Below are 16062 nucleotides of genomic sequence, written 5' to 3' on the forward strand. Positions count from 1 at the left end.
TCCTTACTATGTGACCCTCGACACTGAGTTCCCAGAGCAAGAGACTCAAGAGAAAAAGTGCGGACCAAGGCGCACAGCGCTGAGATAGGTAAAATCTTCACATGCCCTCCTCCTTTCTAACCCCTTTCCTAATCAGCTGCTCTTCAAACCGGATCTCTCTGGGACCACGGGGAAGTTACTAAGAACCCTAAGTGACGTAGCTTGACTGTCTGAATAAGGCTAGTTATAATGGCAAGCCCCTACCTCTCCACAAACAGAAAAGAAACTATAAGCCTTGAAGCATTGTGGTTTTTAGGGTGTACTGCAGGCATGTGAGCATACATGTGTGTGTGTGAATTCCAAGAATTCAAATAGGCACAGCTTCATTTAAATCCAGATGGTGAGTAGGCCTATCACTTCTGGGCATCTAAGTTGCCAAGGTGCCTGCCAAGCCTGCAGGTGCATTTCCTAGATCAACTAGTCCACCCAGAAGGGCAAAGGCAAAACCAGTTTCCCTGACCTAGGCAGTCCAGCCAGTTGTTCTCTGGAAATCATCCAATATCTGAGTTCTCCCAGCATCTTGGCACTCTGGTCTTTGAGTTTAGCCATGCAGGAGTGAGACTTCCCGGTTCTCTGCATACCCTAATACTCCGTCGCCATTCCCGCCAGCCACAGTGAAGAACTACAACTCCCAGAATGTCCTGCTAGGGGTCACGCGGCACGCTCCGCTTGCTCCTGCTATCACATGACTCCCGAAAGATGGCGGCCTTGACATCAGAGCATTTCGTGGCGCTCCAGAGCCTGCTGAAGGTATCTTGAAGGGGTGTGGATGCGTGCAGCGACAGCTTTAGTGTCTGGGACTTGGTGCAAAACAAGAATTGGGCGCAAACAGGCCCTGGCATGGAACACTGTTCCACTCCCACCCTATCTCCCGCGCGCCAGTGCTTGTCTGTGTGACCCTGAGAAAATCGCACAGCCTTTCTGAGCTTTTAAGCAGGAGCAACAAAATTAATCACGCCCTGATATTAAGGTGGACGTAAAAATCAGATAGTCGATGTAAATGCACCCAAGAATTAGTGACCAGGAGTGGTTTTTCGGTTTGGAGCATTTGGGTGACAGCCACCAGTTCCCTATTTAATTCCAGCTTACGCACGCTTTATCAGGAAATTCTCTCCCTCTTGTCACTCTAGTACTTATAGGGACGTCATAAAGTTTGAGTTACCCCGTAAAAGGGTGGCTTTGCTTTCCCTCTTAGAACTTATTACTAACTAACACCATGGATCTCTTTGTATTCTCTTCTGAGGAACCTGACTTCTGTTCCTTTGTGTTTTCCTTTCTTTTTTCCTCTCCAGTTGACGATCAGAAATTATCCTCGTGACACTATCATTATCAGCTATAATGCCCTCTCCAGTCTACATCTCCCTAGTATGCGTTTGCTCAGTCCACTCCTGAACGCTTTGACTTCGTTGTTCACACGAGTGTGCCAACAAGAACACCTGGCACCCAGTATGTGCTGAGGAAATAGCTATGAAGTGTCTTAGTGTAACAGAACTGTGACTAGAAACCAAGAGTTTTCATTATCAGTTTCCCCCTTCATTGTGGTTGATTTGAGTTGTTCCTTCTCCATGCCTGCTTGTCTTGGGACATTTTGTTTTCTTTGATAAGCCCTTCAAAAACATAATATATAACATAAATACTGAGAAAGCAGAAATCATGAGTGCATCTCTGGGTGACTGCACACTTATGTAGCCAACACCAGATCACAAACTGAGACACCAGTACCCCCAGCAGCTCCATGGTTACTTCTCCACAGGCCTTTCCAACACTGTATTGCTTTGGACACGGTATAATACTCAATCCCTGAACTCCACAAAAATGGAACACTTCTTCATATCCTTGTTCACGCCTGGCTTCCAGTCATGCATGTAGCTGTACCTCACTTTCATTGCGCTATTGTTTAAATAAGCTTTATTGAAAGCTAACTAGAATGTCTCCTGTAGTTGTGAGAAATAGCGCAGAGAGATGCCGTTTACCTTTTGCCCCGTGTCGCCCAATGGTAACTTCCTGAAAGTCTACTGAACAGTATCACAGTTGGGGTATTTACATTGATCCAGTCAAGCTCCAGGACATGTCTATCAGGGTAAGACCCCCTGGGTTGACGTCTTGCAGCCGAGCTCATTTGCAGTCGGCCTCCAGACCTCCTTGACACTTCAGCATTCTTCTGTCATGAGTTTTCATTTCCAGAGCTTTGTAAGTCTTGCTGTAGGTGATGTTTGTGGGTTGGTTTTCCTCACTAAGCCTCATTCTCTAGAGCAGTGGTTCTCAGGCTGTGGGTCGCAACCCCTTCGTGGGTTCATGTCAGTTATCCTGCAATATCAGACATTTATATCACAATTTATAACAGTAGCAAATTTACTATGAAGTAGCAATAAAATAATGATATGGTTGGGGTCTCCACAACATGAGGAACTGTATTAAAGGGTCTCAGCATTAGGAAGGCTGAGAAACCACTTCTCTAGAGAATCATACGGATCGTGCGTATCCACAATTGCTTCCTTTTCATTGCTCCGAAGTATTCTGAAGTATGTTCTATTTGTTTGCTCATTGGTCTGTTGAAAAATATGTAGAGTATTTCTAGTACTGGCTTTTACAGAAGAAGTCGCCAGGCCATCTGGAAGTCACATGACTTAAAGACATTTCCAAATTTTTCCAGAGTACCTGACTACTTTACACGTATGTTTATATCAGCATCAACATTTTGGGTTGTCAGTATATCCTACCCGAATCATTCTGATAAGTGTTACTTGGCTCTGTGTGTGTCTACATATGTGTTTGTGGGTGTATACATGTGGTCAGAGCATAACCTTGGGTGTCAGTTCTGCCTTCAGTCTTGCTGGAGATTTTCTCATCCTTTACTGCTCAGAACTCTCCTTCTGCCTGTTATTTTCAGACAGGAGCCCTAGGATTTCAGGCATGAGCCCTGCTTCCGCTTTTGTGTGTTTTCATCAGGCTTGTGCAGCAAGCGCTTTACCCCTGAGCTGTGCCCCCAGCCCCGTATCTGTCTTGTATATTTGAGCCTGTGATCCACACTGAGCCAGTTTTGTATAAAATACATGATACATAGGTTGAGTGTGCTTATTATAATGTCACATTGTTTCAGGATTGTTTGTGAAAAAGATTTTTCTTCTACCGAATTGCTTCTGCAATTCAAGAATCCCTTGGACACATCTGTGTTGGTTTGTTTTGGGGTCTCTGTTGCCCTGTTCTGTGTGCTTATCCCTCTGTGTGCACACAGGCTTGATTGTCCTAACTATATAATAAATAAATCTTGACATCAGATCAATTCTTCCTACTTTATTGTTTTTTTTTTTTTCTCAAAATTGCTTTGGCTTGGGCTGTAGCTCAATCTGTAAATCATGTGTTATGCAAGCATGGGGATGTGGGTGTGATTCCTGGACCGCAAGTGAAAAAGCCATCGTGATTGTGTGCACTTGTAATCCCAGTGCTGGGGAGACAAAGACAGCGGGATCCCAGGGGCAGGCTAGGCAGCCTTGGCTGTTTGGCTGGTCTAGACCAGTGATAGAACTTGTTTCAAGGAGCAAGGTGAATGGGGCCCTGAGGAACCACAGAGAGATTGTCTTCTCCTTCTATATGTGTGTACACACATGTGCACATGCATCTCCCAACACATTCACAGGCACATGCATGCGTGCAAACTTCGCTAGCTGCTCTAAGTCCGTTGCCTTTCACTATACATTTTTAAATGTTGTTGGCTATATCTAAGACAAACTTGCTTAGATTTTTGATAGGAATTGCTTTGAACATATGTACCAATTAGAGGGGAAATTGCCCTCTTTAGGATATTGAATCTCCCAGAACATAAACTTGGTCAAGTATCTCCATATTTATCCCATCTTCTCTGAGATCTTTGATCTGCAATGTAGAGTCATAGCACAGAAGTACTAGGGGTCATTCTTTGACCAATTGCAGATGACACTTTTTAAATTATATGTCCATTACTTGGACACATAGAGCCCAAATTGAGATGGTTGAACTTTTTTTTTTTTTTAAGATTTTTATTTATTATATATGAGTACATTTTAGCTGTTTTCAGACACACCAGAAGAGGTCATCAGATCCCATTACAGATGGTTGTGAGCCACCATGTGGTTGCTGGGATTTGAACTCAGGACCTCTAGAAGAGCAGTTGGTGCTCTTAACCACTGAGCCATTTCTCCAGCCCGAGATGGTTGAACTTTTGATGGTTTCACCTTACAACAGTATCTAAGTAAAAGCAGTGGATCGGAATGACGCAGTGGATCTGGGTCATCTGGCTTGCAGCACCTAGGGAAGGTGCTGGGAGTGCCATGCAGCAGTGCCTCAGTGCCCTGTGAGCCAGGCAGCAGTCAGTGTCAAAACCCAGTGCTCTCCAGGTACTGACACAAACCATGGCATTCTGTAGGTTGGCTGTATTACATGTGTTTCCTAGTTAGGGTAGCTTTTAAAGTAATTATTTTTATTGTATGTCCACTGGTGTTCTGCTTGCATACATGTCTGTGTGAGGGTGTTAGATCTTGGAATTACAGACAGTTGTGATCATGTGGGTGCTGGGAATTGAACCTGGGTCCTCTGGAATAGCAGTCAGTGCCACTGAAGGCCATCTCTCTAGCCCCCCTAATTAGGGTATTTAAAAAAATTTCTTGGTGTGTGTGTGTGTGTGTGTGTGTGTGTGTGTGTGTGTGTGTGCGTGCACTATGGTGCATGTGTGAAGACCAGAACGCTACTTGCAGGAGCTGGTTCTGTCCTTCCACCCTGTAAGTTCTAGGAATCAAACTTATGTCCTCAGGTTTTCCAGCATTCACCTTTCCTTGCTTGCCAAACCATCTCCCTAGTTGAGAGGGTTGTTTGTTTGTTTGTTTGTTTAAGGTTTAAAAAATCCTCATGTTTAAGTTTATCAAACATTTTTTTCTTGCTTTAAGGTGTGTGCTCACTTCCCTTGATCTGTTAAAATTGTTAGTTATATAGATTTTCATATATTTAGCCAGATTTAGATTCCCAGAATAAATCCTGTTTGCTCATAGTATATAATCCCTTTTATATATTCTTTGTATGTTGCTCATTTCTATATGCTAATATTTTGCTAAGCACTTCTGTGTCACTTTTTATGAGAGGATGCTGATCTGTAATATCCAAACTGTCTGGTTTGAATATTAAGGTAATTTTACCCATAAAATACATCGGAAACTGTTACCCTCTCCTCTGTTCTCTAAAAGAGATTTATAGAGTTGATATTTTTAATCTTGAGATGTTTGTTAGAATTCTTGAGTGAAAAATGTCTTGGTCTAGAGATTTCTTTTTCTGAGTTAAGGTTGTGGATTCAATTTCCTGAATGTGACAGCTGTCACATATCTGTTTCATATGAGGGCACCGTGATGCTGTGTGTGAGTAATTGGTCCATTTGTGGAAGCCGTCGGGTTTGTGTGTAGGCTCCCCTTAGCCTTTCACTGTCTGGCTTGTCATTCTTGCCAGCTCTTTGTTTCACTCACTTCCCCCGTCCTCTTACCGGGGAAGTGTTGCACGCATGTCAATTAGAGTGATGGATGGGGCTGCTGAGTTCTTCCGTATCCTGTTTCATATCTGGCTGGTTCTGTCAGTTGCTGAAGGAAGGGTGTTGCTGTGCCCATAGCGTTTGGGAAGTCACCTGCTTCTCCTTACATTTCTGTCGCAGTTTGCAGTTGGTCCCCTTCCTGGGTACATACTCATTCTGGATGCCTTCTTGGGGCACAGAATCTTGAAGCATTTTATAATATACTCCGGGTAGTTTCCTTTTTGCAGAGCTGCTTTATCTGGGCTTCCGTGTGGCCATCCTTGCTTTCCCTTGGTTAATTCTTCATCCATCCATCTACCTGTAGCCTGCCCATATACTTGAAAGGAGAGCCTTGTATTTAGCATTTAATGTTTTTCATCCACTCTGCCAGTTTTTTATTTTAATTAGAATATTGAAGTCAATTAGACTTAATATAAATGCTACCATGTTAGGACGTAAATCTGTTCTTTTTTTTCCTGCTCATTCTTTATTGTCTTTTTCTTTTTTACATTTCTCTGTTTTCCCATGGGTTATTTGAACATTTTAAAAAGAATTCTACTTTGAAGGCTAGGAAGATGGCTAAATGGGTAAGAGTGCTTTTGAATCTCCAGCCCTCACTTAAAAAGCTATGCATGGCCACAGAACTACTGAGACCACTGTAATGAGACCACTGTAGGTCAGGGCCAGGAGGTCTCGAGGCTCCTGGCCGCCAGCCTAGCTCCAGCGTCAGTGAGAGACCTTGTCTCAAGGGAACAAGGAGGAGAGTAATGAAGCAGGACATGAACATCCTTGTGTACATATACTCACACACACTCCTGTACACACTGGCACACACATATACACATGTGCACACATACATGCGCAGACATACACACATTCACACACGCAGACACACAAACACATATACACACATACACATTCACATGCACGCACACACATACACCACACACACACACACACACACACACACACAGAATTCTGTATTATCTGGGGGTCTGATGCACTTTTTAACCAAGCCTTTCCAGTCACACTTCGTGTTTATCGCAGTCTGTTGATGTCATCATTGTATCTGAGGATGAAGTCTTCTTATAACACATTCATATTAAATATTTTTCTCCATTATACTTAAAGCTCTACCAAACAGTATTATAATTTTTACTTTATCCTTCAAATGTAATATAGAAAATGTAGTTTGTTTTACATCTTTGCTTGTTCTTTTCTGTTTTGTGGTGTAGGAAACTCTGTAAAAGCACTGACTGCCGTGGTCAGAGGTTGATGCTGATGGTCCCAGGATCAGCTCGTGAAGCTCACATGCACTGTGACCGTTCTCTGTGCCCCTGGGATGCTGGGAAAGTGAGGGGGAGGCCAGGCTTGCTCAGGGGCAGCGTGCAGTGATGACCCATGGTGGTTTCAGGTCACTGCAGCTCCCCACACTTCTCCATTCCTTTCCCGTCAAAAACTTGCCATAGTCCTCCTTCACCACAGATCTTCTGGCAACTGTCTTGGTTTTCTCTGATTCCTGAAGGACACTTTACGAGCTGGGAGCTCTAGGTTGACAGCTGAGGCTGCACCTGAGAAATATACTCTCTTGCCTCTCAAGTTCCCACATGAAAACCACTGTTGTTCTGTTTCTTGTAATGCTTACAATTTTTTTGTCTTTTTTTTTCTTTTAAGTTTCTGGTGTGTCTTGGTATGGAGTTTTTAAACTATACTCTTTAGGGTTCCCTTAGGTTCTTGAAATATTTACCTTTAAGTCTGTGGTTAAACTTAGAAAGTTTAATAATGTGTTCTTGTATTTTCTTAAATGTTATCTATCATCTGTCTGCCTGTCTGACTGCTACTTCCTCTTTTATCTCCTTCCACGACTTCAGTGTACATTTGTTAGATCTCTGGTGGAGCCCCGCAGGTCCCCCATGCCGTGTGGATTAGTTTTTCCTCTGCTCAGACTGGGTAATTTCATACAATGGTGTCTTCCATCCACTGATTCCTCCCTGCATTTGTCTTCTGAGAGTTTGGGTTGTGTCTCTGGTGGCTTCCATTTTATTATCATCGCCTTCTATTTTTGGCAGTCTTTTTATTTGTTTCGGGCATGTTTTTTTATTATTGGAATATTGCAATCATAGCTGTATGAAGACACTGGTCAGATATTTTAGCGTTGTCGTCCGGGACGTCACATAGCTCAAGATGACCTGCGGCTTGTGATCATCTTTCCTCAGCCTCCTGTGGCGTCTGTCCACTCCCCCTTCACGATTCTTAAGACCTTCCTGCCTCCTGGTCACACAGTGATTTCCATTAGAACCTGGGCATGTTCCGGATGCATTCTGAGACTATGTATAATGCTTAAATCTTGTTTTAGCTGGCTTTTCCCAACACTGCTAAGATAGAGAGTAGGGGTGTCTTGTCACCTTGACACAAGCACAAACTAAATAGAGTCATCTCGAAAGACTGAACCCCAATTGAGAAAATGCCTCTATCATTGGCCTGTAGGCAAGACTGTAGGACATTCTCTTGATTGATGACTGCTGTGGGAGGGCCCAGCCCACTGAGAGTGGTACCACTCCTGGGCACTTGGTTGTGAAGTTATGTAAGAAACCAGAAAGCGGGCTGAGCAAGCCAGTAAGCCTTGCTCCTCCGTGGCCTTGCTTCAGTTTCTTCTTCCAGGTTCCTGCCTTGGCTTCCCACTGACTGTGGACTATAACCTGTAAGCCAAATTAACCTTTCCCTCCCCATGTTGGTTTTGGTCAGTACTTTATCACAGTAAGAGAAACCAGAATGCTACCTCATTAATTCCACTGGAAGTGGAAGTCCAGAGTCCTAGAGTAGTGTGACTTGTTACAGGCCAGTAGGATTGCAGATCCCAGCTCCCCGTCCGTCCTTCCTGGGTACCGCCCTCACAGAGTTGTTTGGGATGCTGTGCTATTGCATCACCAGGCTTGCTGCTGAGAGACGCTTCCTCTCAGCCGCTGCTGGTCCTCGTGATGTGTGTCCATAGTTTCTTATGTGATCGTTGGTTTGGGCTGAAGTACAGTAGTTATTGTCTAAAAGTTTTCTGTCTGAGGAGGCTGCCCCTCTAGGGCAAGGTCTGGGATCAGTGAGGCACCCTAGAGCCTCAGTACCCATCTTCTTCCCTGGTCCTTATGCTAGCAAGTCAGGGTTGTCTCCCCCCATGCACAGTCAGGTTTGTTTTCCAGAAGTGCCCAGGGATATTGGCTGATGTCAACAGGAAGGATATGGAAAGGCACATCCGTCTTCCCAGAAACAGAAGTGCCCTTCCTGTGGGCTGTCAGCATTAAGAAACTCTCAAAAGTGTCATAAAGTAACCAACACAAATGTTTGCAGACTATAACTGTGTGCTTACCGCCTGTAAATTAACTCCCAGGCCTCCTCAAAAGATGTCGTCAGACAGCTGTGCCAAGAAAGCTTCTCCACTTCAGCCCTTCACTCAGAAACACTCCTGGATAACACATGTTCCAGCTTGTCTGTGACCCGGGAGGAAGCAGAGCAAGTAAGCGTGGCGAGAAGAGCCCTGCGCCGCAGCCCTGACCACTCGCTAACCCCTTTCTTCACTCCCCATCGGGCGAACGTCCAAAGACCTTTTCTCCTTACACATCTGTTGACACTGTGGCAAACTGCAGACAGATTTTTGAAAATATTAATGAACTCTGAGGCCTTTGACTTTGAGCCTTTCCTTATGACACATAAGCCTCCTTATGAGAAATATAACCAGAGTTCTAAGTGTCATTCATTTCAGACTTATTGCCTAGACAGTGTGTAAAAACCCGGCCTTCTGTGACTTTTCTGCACAGCACGTGACGTGGGGGTACTGATGAGTGTCAGCTGACGGCCGAGGACAGACTTGGCGGGATATCATTATTGCTGAGGCACTGAGGCCCGAGTGGCTAGAAAGTACCCACTGCTGGGCTCAGTCAGCCTCCCTCGGGGATGCCGTGTTCCCCATACCCCCTCTCTTCCCTCAGCCCCTGCACATCTTCTGCTCAGCTCATATGATTTTCATCAGGAAGCTAAGAGAAGGCCAGAGTGCCTCAAGCTAAGTTTTCTGGTTTGTCCATCCAGGCACATATGCTTGGCTGGGTATCTTTATCCAAATGGTGCCATTACTATCATTAGTTTTCTTTAATGTCGAGCTTTCTTCATGGAAATCAACTATAGGAAAGTAAAAGGCAGAAGTAAGATCGTAGACATAGTTTGGATATCCTTAAAATAAAGCCAGGACTTTGAGTACAGGTGCGTGATTCTAGAAAACAGAGGAAGGGGGGGTGACTGTGGAGAATGGAGACAAGGCCATTACCGTGCATGCTGATGAGATGGTCACTGCTGAGCGTCACCTCCCACCCCGACCACTGCAGGCTTCACTTCTCTTTGCTTCTGGGTTGTGTCCATTCATAGTCAGACGGCCTCCGTGCTATCAGATAAAGCTGCAAAGTGGAAAAAAGTCACTCCACAGAGCTTTCTTGGGTTCAGCTAAGCATCGTTAAATTCATCAGTGAACTCTAAGCTCCATTCTGCTGCAGATCTACAAGGACATGGGAAGGTTTGCTGGGAGTGTAGCTCACTGATATAGAGTGCCGGCGGAAGCCCTGGGCTTGCTGTGCGGTGCCTATGAGGGTATGAGGTGGGAGCACGTATGGAGGCAGGGTCAAGACTCATCTTCACAGAGGGGGTCACACCACTGGGCAGGAACTGTTTCTCTTTGATCTTCTGGGTGACAGCTTAAGGATAAGGACATGAGATGCCTTCTACCCTAGATGGAAGCCCACACTCCAGGGGACCGGTATCTCCTCTCACAACCCAATCAGCACAGGTCCAAGGAGGGTGCAGCCTCACTCAGGGAAGTGCACCCCAGTGTTTACACAGTCCTCTTGGGCCAGAGGCTTTGGGCCAATGCAGGGTTGCCTAGTAACCTAGCTGGCTTTCCACTTCTCTCAGGTTACCAGGGAAACAGCATCACAGAGTTAAGTGGAGGTCAGGTTCTGCTGCAGAAGACAAAAAGATACATTATCCCTTTGCCCACAACTAACAAGTTTCTGACGAGCTGATGGCTTCCTATGTCAGGGCGCTATCTCTGTCTTCTAAAAGGACCAGTGAACTAGCAGAGTCAAATTGGGTGTCAGTATGTGCTACAGCGGCCCCCACACTGCAGCGAACCCATTCACGGGACTGTGGTCGTGTCCCCCACCCCCACCCCCCCCCCCGGGATGAGTGTGCAGCGCTCCACCCCCCCCCCCCGCTCCTGCCCTTCAGCTGCGGGGCCGCCCCTTCTGTCCACAGCTGCTCCAGGCTCTGCACCGCTTCACTAGGCTGGTGGCCTTCCGTGACCTGTCCTCTGCTGAGGCGATTCTGGCTCTCTTTCCGGAAAATTTCCACCAGAACCTCAAAAACCTGCTGACAAAAATCATCCTGGAGCACATGTAAGTGGGTGCTTTTGAGAGTCCCTTCAGACTTTCACAGTTCTCGTTATCACTGTTGTAGAAATAATGTGAGTGTGTGGTGAGAGTGCACACTGATATGATGACTGAGAGCGCATACGGCCCTGTGTCCCCACACCCAGAGGTTCGTGGCATCCACGCTTTAATGGAAGGCTCTTCACCTCTTTGCTTATTTCTGTTATTGAGGAAGGGTCTCATGTAGCTGAGGCTGGCCTTGAACCCCTTTCTGGCCAAGGATAACACTGAACTCGGGCTCCTTTCCCTCCACTTCCCACGTGCTGGGCTTACAGGCATGAGCTCCCACTCCTGGTGGAAACTTGGCTGTTTCTCCTGCGTATATGCGGAGAAGCTGATCCTTAGGTTTTGTTTTTAACGGACAGACAGACCTTGCCATTTTAGAGCTTACTTATTTTCAGCAAACAGTATTAAAATTTAATAGTTAAATGTAAAGTGTATTCTAGTCCATGGAGGAATTCTGTGTCATTTTTAAATTCCTTAAGGTGAGCCATTTAAGATATTGGCAGTTTCTCCCAAAAACAATTTGTGGTAGGTAGAACCTTCTTTTTTGTTACATATTCAGTTATTCACTTACTGGCTTAAAGGTCATGTGCATACTGGTTCCTACTGGGTTTTGCCTTACATTGTCAAGTTGCCTCCAAAAATGGTTTGTTGTTGTTGTTGTTGTTTATTTTTTGGTTTTGTCTGTGTGAGACTAGGTCTCCCAGTGTAGCCCAGGCTAGCCTGGCATGTGGAGCCCTTGTGGCTGCTGCTGTGATTACGGGCATGCACCACCAAACCTGGCCTCGAAGCACTGAGGTTTCTTCCCTTTCCCCAGTTCTATGAACGGAGACGGTTTCTCATTTAGCTTTTAAGTTTTAAAAATGGTATTAGAAATGTTGAATGTCTTTTTCCTGTGCTTACTGGCCATTTTTTGTTTCTCTTGTGAATTGTCTATATCTTCTGAGCTGGGAAAATGCTTTTCAACATGAATCTTAAGTAGAAGTGATTGTTGTCTAGCTGACAGCTTGAAGGGGTCCAGCAGCAGAAACTGGTGCTAATTATTGACCAAGGACTTTACCACATTTTACTCTGACTCCGTGGTACCTCACTCCGATGCTACTTGTGGGTGTGTTTACATAAGATGCAGTCCTCACAGTAGGTGCTCAGGGAAGGGAGAGTGAAGTGACTTTTTTGTTTTGTCTTTGAGACTAGAAGCACAAGAAGCTTGCAACACATTAAGCGTTCTATTTTTCTCTAGCGTTGTTTTATTACATTTCTTTATTTGGAGGGCTGCAGGGCATGCTGTAGTGGCTCGGAGGTCAGAGAGCAGCTTGCAGCTCTTAGCTCTGTTTGTTGACCAGCTGGGTCCCACAGACTGAGCTGGGTCCTGTCTTAGGGCCACTGCTGTTTTATGTCTTTTATGTTTTAGGTTTTCTTTCCCTAAGCTGTCCATCACCTAGCTTTTCAAAACAATGAAAAACTGCCTCTGAAGGGAGGGTTTTCTGGTAAAAGGCCACAAGCTGGGGACCCTCATTGCTCCCCCATTGTTTCTTTCCCATCTTTCCTTTTTAAACAGATCGACTTGGAGAACTGAAGCCCAAGCAAACCAGAGTGAGTACTGCCTCTCCCCGCCCTGCTCCCCAGTGTCAGCTGAGTCCTCCAGCCAAGAACTTAACTGCAGATCAAAGAGAATTATCTTAGTCCCAAACCCCATTCCGTGCTGTACCTTTTAAATTTCACATTATTTCACCACTATTACCACTACTACTACTACAACTACTACTACTACTACTACTACTACTACTATTACTACTACTATTAATGTTATGATAGGAGCAGGTTGCTAAAGAATACAGAAACACCCAAGAAGAAAGTGAAGTATATGTCAGTGTTAGTATATGTCGGTTAAGAGGGAGCAGAGCAGAGCAGGCCAATGGGAAGGGGAGGAGGAGAAAGAAGTGGGTATCAGGTGGTGTGTGCTCAGTAGACATGTGTACAACAGTAACATTAGTAACACACTACCATGTGCAATGAATAGTAATGAGAACTACATGTATGAGTTGGACTTGCAAAGAGGAAAGATGGTCGCTGAAGGTCCTCCAGAAGGTTGTGTAGACTTCCCTTGCACTCACTTTGCGTCACCGCAGACTCACCCAGCCTTTCCACCAACCCTGCAGTCCAGGCTTCCAGATGAGGAAGCAGGCTCTGGGTTAGACAAGTGCGGGGCTTGCTTCTAGAAAACAAAGTCTCTGGCACCATTGCTGAAGTCGCCCTTCCTCTACGACCTTGTGGTCACCTGTTATTCTGTGCCAACTCCTGGAGTGGGAGCGCCTGAAGATGCGCCCACTGGGAATCAGTGCTAAGGACAGGCGGCACCAAGCCGTGTGTAAGGCACACAACTTGTAGGTCTTAGGTCCTCCCTGTCTCTGAGACTTGCCTGTAGTCGAGCATGTTGTGTGTATACATTCCTTCCAGCCGCCTGTCATTGGACGAAAGCTTGGGAGAGACAGGTAGTATATAAGCTCTGACCACAGCTGTCCCCTCCACAGTCTCCCTGCCACGCCTAGTGGACCTGGACTGGAGAGTGGATATCAAAACCTCGTCTGACAGCATCAGCCGCATGGCCGTCCCCACCTGCCTGCTCCAGATGAAGGTATACACACCCCGTGTCAACTCCTCAGGAGGCAAGGGGGAGTGACAGTGAGTTGGCCTTCTCCCACCCCAGTCATCTAAAACACCAGCAGAGTAATAACAACAACAATAATAATAATAATGTCCCCTCCCAAATGTGGTGCTCATTCACATGTCACATCTGTAGGACCGTCTTGACTTAGCATGGTCATAATAAAGTAGTTCCTAAAAGCAGAAGTTTCGTGAGGATGGACGCAGATACGTTTTTAGATGACGTGCCGATGTCTGAGGTGTCCTTCTTTAAGCAGGCTTACACATGCAGATGTCACACAGCCCCTGATTCCTCAGGTAGACAGACTCTCACTAGGTTCCTGTCCAGTCGACTTGGGCCATCCCTGCTGCAGCACAGCCCAAGCCACAGATGGCAGCTGAGTGGCCAGCACCTCCTCCGCAGTCACATGCCCTGCCCCCCCTCTTCACCTTTTCCGAACTTCATAAGGGCCTAGGCCCATTTTGTAGGATTTCGGTAGTTAAAATTAGAAGGGTGTGATGCTGTAGCCACTTCCCCCAGGCACCCAGCCACTCAACATCTGTCGAAGACGAAGACCTTTCAAAATATAGTAACATTTCATTTCCTCTTTTAAGACCACATAGGTATATGTGGAAATTTTCTTTTCTGTGTCCGATTGTTTTATGCATGCCATAGAGCCCTCTTGTCAAAGTGTGGTATGAACAGGTAGTGCTTTCTCACTTGGGTACTGAGACCTGTATCGGAGAGGTCAGTGAGCCTCCGCTCACCCAGAGCATGTAAAAGGGAAGTGACCAGGCCGTTGGAGCATCTCCTTCACTACCTGCTGCTAAAGAAGGAAAGGCCAGGATTCTCTGCTGCACTCAGTAGCACCCTCTCTTTAAGAGCCCATAGAACGGGGTAGGGTTCACTTCCAGGGAGAACCAGACAGGCAGCTTTGACTTTCTGGGCCGTGTTCTTCTTGCAGATCCAGGAGGACGCTAGTCTGTGTGGAGAGAAACCCTCTATCTCGGCTGTGACCATGGAGCTGAGCAAAGAAACGCTGGACACCATGTTAGATGGGCTGGGTCGCATTCGGGACCAGCTCTCTGCTGTAGCTAATAAGTAAGGCCGGCAGCTATTGGCCTGGGAGGGTGTGGCTGTCGGCACAGAGGCTGACAGTGGCAGACAGTGGGGTGGAGGGGCTGCTGCTACACAGAAGGCACGGTGGAGGAAAGGAAGCGGCCATGCCCATGCCTACGGCTCCTCTCTTCTCTTCCTCCTTTTGTTTTTCCTGAAGATGAACAAAGCCTCCGTCTCTGAGAAGGCCCTGTGTGGAGGTAAACGCCGTCGGCCATGCGAAGGAGCAGGTTCTTCATCAGCCACCTGTGCACTGCTGTAGAGAACTCAGGCCGGTGCTGGGCACTCACCAATGAGTTTACCTCCAGCTCACATGAGCTCGTTTCCAGCCCAGAATACATGAGGGAATTGGGGATGATGCCAGCAGTGCCTGCTTCCCCATCACAGACGTGAGCAGACACATAACAAAGAGAAGCGTTGCAGCACGGTCCCCTAAGACCCCTCTCTGAGCTTGCAGCCCTGCTGGGCCACAGCTCCAATGCAGAAAGCTGGAACACACCACTGGCCACTATTCCTGGGCTAGGAAGTAGGAAGAGTTGGAAATAAACAACAGTGATGATCTGGTTGTGGTTCTTTTCACTTCAGCCCTCTCTACCTCTCATTTGGGTAAATGATCTCAACATCTTAATTGCAAGTGAAGCTCACGGCTGCATGGTGTGAGGTGATACAAGGTACGTGGGCCTCAACTCTTTGCTGTTGTCTATCGTGTGAAACAAAAAAACAGAGCTAACAGTCAGTGGAGGCACTCCTCAGAGATTAGCCACACAAGATCATTTCTCTTATGTGCTTCTCATGTCATAGGACCCCATGTCTGGAAACTTTTCCTCCTTCAGTATCTCCACAGTAGCACAGTGCAGCCTGAGAGAGAGAGAGAGAGAGAGAGAGAGAGAGAGAGAGAGAGAGAGAGAGAGAGAGAGAGTGTGTGTGTGTGTGTGTGTGTGTGTGTGTGTGTGTGTGTGTGTAGAGAAGAATAGAGGTTTGCAGCCAGGTGTGTGTGTGTGTGTGTGTGTGTGTGTGTGTGTGTGTGTGTGTGTGTGTGTGTGTGTGTGTGTGTGTGTGTGTGTAGAGGGAAGAATAGAGGTTTGGCAGCCAGGCAGCCAGGCTGGGAAGATAGCCCTGCTTCTTGACGGGGATGTGCTTGACCTCTAAGGATCAATTTCTGCCCAACCCTCCTTCCCTTCCTTTTTTAATTAAGTAGACACATAATTGTATCTTCCTTATAAGACTGTGAAGATTAAATAGTATAACACACCTGAAAGCACTTAGCACTG

General features: G+C 46.2%; 1 protein-coding gene across 1 annotated transcript; it reads left to right on the forward strand.

The window, feature by feature from the left end:
- Window positions 1-699: 699 nt before the first annotated feature.
- On the forward strand, window positions 700-15351 carry Commd9 (COMM domain containing 9). The gene is made up of 6 exons (XM_032903789.1): window positions 700-789; window positions 8946-9071; window positions 10856-10995; window positions 12590-12624; window positions 13563-13666; window positions 14640-15351. The coding sequence occupies exons 1-6, from the start codon at window positions 739-741 to the stop codon at window positions 14778-14780; spliced, it is 597 nt and encodes a 198-aa protein (XP_032759680.1). The 5' UTR covers window positions 700-738; the 3' UTR covers window positions 14781-15351.
- The last annotated feature ends 711 nt before the right edge of the window (window positions 15352-16062 follow it).

Source organism: Rattus rattus, chromosome 5 (genome assembly GCF_011064425.1).
Source record: "Rattus rattus isolate New Zealand chromosome 5, Rrattus_CSIRO_v1, whole genome shotgun sequence".
Classification (NCBI taxonomy): domain Eukaryota; kingdom Metazoa; phylum Chordata; class Mammalia; order Rodentia; family Muridae; genus Rattus; species Rattus rattus.